This window comes from Nicotiana attenuata, chromosome 3, assembly GCF_001879085.1.
Source record: "Nicotiana attenuata strain UT chromosome 3, NIATTr2, whole genome shotgun sequence".
In the NCBI taxonomy this organism is placed as follows: domain Eukaryota; kingdom Viridiplantae; phylum Streptophyta; class Magnoliopsida; order Solanales; family Solanaceae; genus Nicotiana; species Nicotiana attenuata.
Window position 1 is genome coordinate 39,655,871 of NC_031991.1, and position 2,822 is coordinate 39,658,692.

At 48.9% G+C, this 2,822-nt stretch overlaps 1 protein-coding gene across 1 annotated transcript; it reads left to right on the top strand.

Annotated features, from left to right (window-relative positions):
* On the top strand, positions 243 to 578 carry LOC109224614 (RNA-directed DNA polymerase homolog). Its single transcript, XM_019389158.1, has one exon. The coding sequence runs from the start codon at positions 243 to 245 to the stop codon at positions 576 to 578; it is 336 nt and encodes a 111-aa protein (XP_019244703.1).

Below are 2,822 nucleotides of genomic sequence, written 5' to 3' on the forward strand. Positions count from 1 at the left end.
CCCTGATGTTTTTCCCTTCAGACCTGCCGGGTATGCCACCCGACAGGGATATTGATTTCTGCATCGATCTAGTTCCGGGCACTCAGCCCATTTCTATTCCGCCATATCGTATGGCCCCGCCGGAGTTGAAGGAGTTAAAAGAACGGCTGCAGGATTTGCTTGAGAAGGGTTTCATTAGACCCAGTGTCTCACCTTGGGGTGCGCCGGTGTTATTTGTCAAGAAGAAGGATGGGTCAATGAGAATGTGTATTGATTATCGGCAATTAAACAAGGTAACGATCAAGAATAAGTATCCACTGCCGAGGATTGATGATTTGTTCGACCAGCTTCAGGGTGCCAAGGTATTTTCCAAGATTGACATGCGATCTGGTTACCATCAGTTGAGGATTAGGGCATCCGATGTCCCTAAGACAGCTTTCCGCACTCGGTATGGGCATTATGAGTTCTTGTTTATGTCATTTGGGTTGACAAATGCCCCAGAAGCTTTCATGGACTTGATGAACCGAGTGTTCAGGCCTTATTTGGATTCATTTGTGATAGTGTTCATTGATGATATATTGATATACTCCCGCAACTAGGAGGAGCACGAGCAGCACCTTAGAGTGGTTCTTCAGACTCTGAGGGATAGTCAGTTATATGCTAAGTTCTCGAAGTGTGAATTCTGGTTGGGATCAGTTGCATTTCTCGGGTCATGTTGTATCAGCAGAGGGTATTCAGGTGGACCCAAAGAAGATAGAGGCAGTCAAGAGCTGGCCTAGACCAGCATCAACTATAGAGATTCGAAGTTTCTTGGGGTTGGCAGGCTACTACAGACGGTTCGTAGAGGGATTTTCATCTATTGCAGCCCCGATGACCAGATTGACCCAGAAGGGTGCCCAGTTCAGATGGTCGGATGAGTGTGAGGCGAGCTTTCAGAAGCTCAAGACAGCTTTGACAACGGCACCGGTGTTGGTTTTGCCCACAGGTTCAAAGCCTTATACAGTCTATTGTGATGCTTCCCGTGTTGGGCTGGGAGCAGTGTTGATGCAGGATGGCAAGGTCATTGCCTATGCTTTGAGGTAGTTGAAGATCCATGAGAAGAATTATCCGGTTCATGATTTGGAGTTAGCAGCCATTGTTCACGCCTTGAAGATTTGGAGGCATTATTTGTATGGCGTGGCGTGTGAGGTGTTCACTGATCACAAGAGTCTTCAGTACTTGTTCAATCAAAAGGAGTTGAATTTGAGGCAGAGGAGGTGGTTGGAGTTGTTGAAGGATTATGATGTCACCATCCTTTATCATCCCGGGAAGGCCAATGTAGTGGCCGATGCTTTGAGTAGGAAGTCAGCCAGTATGGGCAGTCTCGCTTATATTCCGGTCAGCCAGAGGCCGCTTGTTTTGGATGTTCAGGCTTTAGCCAATCAGTTCGTGAGACTGGACGTTTCTGAGCCCAGTCGTGTGTTAGCTTGCACGGTCACTCGTTCTTCATTATTGGAGCGTATTCGTGATCGGCAGTTTGATCATCCCCATTTGTGTGTCCTTAGAGACACGGTGCAGCGAGGAAGTGCCAAGCAGGTTACCTTGGATGCGGATGGAGTTTTGAGATTGTAGGGGCGAGTTTGTGTGCCCAATGTGGATGGGCTTCGAGAGTTGATTTTAGATGAGGTCCATAGTTCCAGGTACTTCATTCATCCGGGCGCCGCAAAGATGTATCAGGATTTGCGGCAGCATTATTGGTGGCGTAGAATGAAGAAGGATATCGTAGCATATGTGGCTCGTTATTTGAATTGTCAGCAGGTTAAGTACGAGCATCAGAGGCCTGGTGGTGTATTCCAGAGGATTGAGCTTCCTGAGTGGGAGTGGGAGCGGATTACTATGGATTTTGTTACTGGAATTCCACTGACTCGGAAGAAGTTCGACGCAGTTTGGGTCATTGTTGATAGGCTGACCAAGTCAGCACATTGCATCCCTGTAGCAGTCTCCTATTCTTCTGAGAGGTTGGCTGAGATCTACATTCGGGAGATTGTTCGCCTTCATGGTGTGCCCGTATCTATCATTTCGGACCGGGGTACGCAGTTCACCTCGCGCTTCTGGAGAGCAGTTCAGCGGGAGTTGGGCACACGGGTTGATTTGAGCACAGCATTTCATCCCCAGACGGACGGTCAGTCCGAGCGGACTATTCAGATTCTAGAGGATATGCTTCGAGCTTCTGTTATTGACTTTGGAGGTTCGTGGGATCATTTCTTGCCTTTAGCGGAGTTTGCCTACAACAACAGCTACCAGTCGAGCATCCAGATGGCTCCTTACGAGGCTTTATATGGTAGGTGGTGTCGGTCTCCGGTTGGATGGTTTGAGCCGGGAGAGGCTCGATTGTTGGGTACAGATTTGGTTCAGGAGGCCTTGGACAAGGTCAGATCATTCAGGATAGGCTTCGTTCAGCTCAGTCTAGGAAAAAGAGTTATGCAGACCGCAAGGTTCGAGATGTGGCATTCATGGATGGTGAGCGGGTATTGCTCCGAGTGTCGCCTATGAAGGGCGTGATGAGATTTGGAAAGAAGGGCAAGCTTAGCCAAAGGTTCATTGGTCCGTTTGAGATTCTTGATCGAGTGGGAGAGGTGGCTTATAGGCTTGCACTGCCGCCTAGCTTATCAGCCGTGCATCCAGTTTTTTATGTATCCATGCTTCGGAGGTATCACGGCGATCCAGCCCACGTGTTAGATTTCAGCACTGTCCAGTAGGCGCCATCACGACTCCCGAGGGTGGGAAATCCGGGTCGTGACATGGAGCTTGATAAGAGGGCAAAGGTGCTTGGTAATTTGAGGTAGGTTGATATGTAGGAGGGG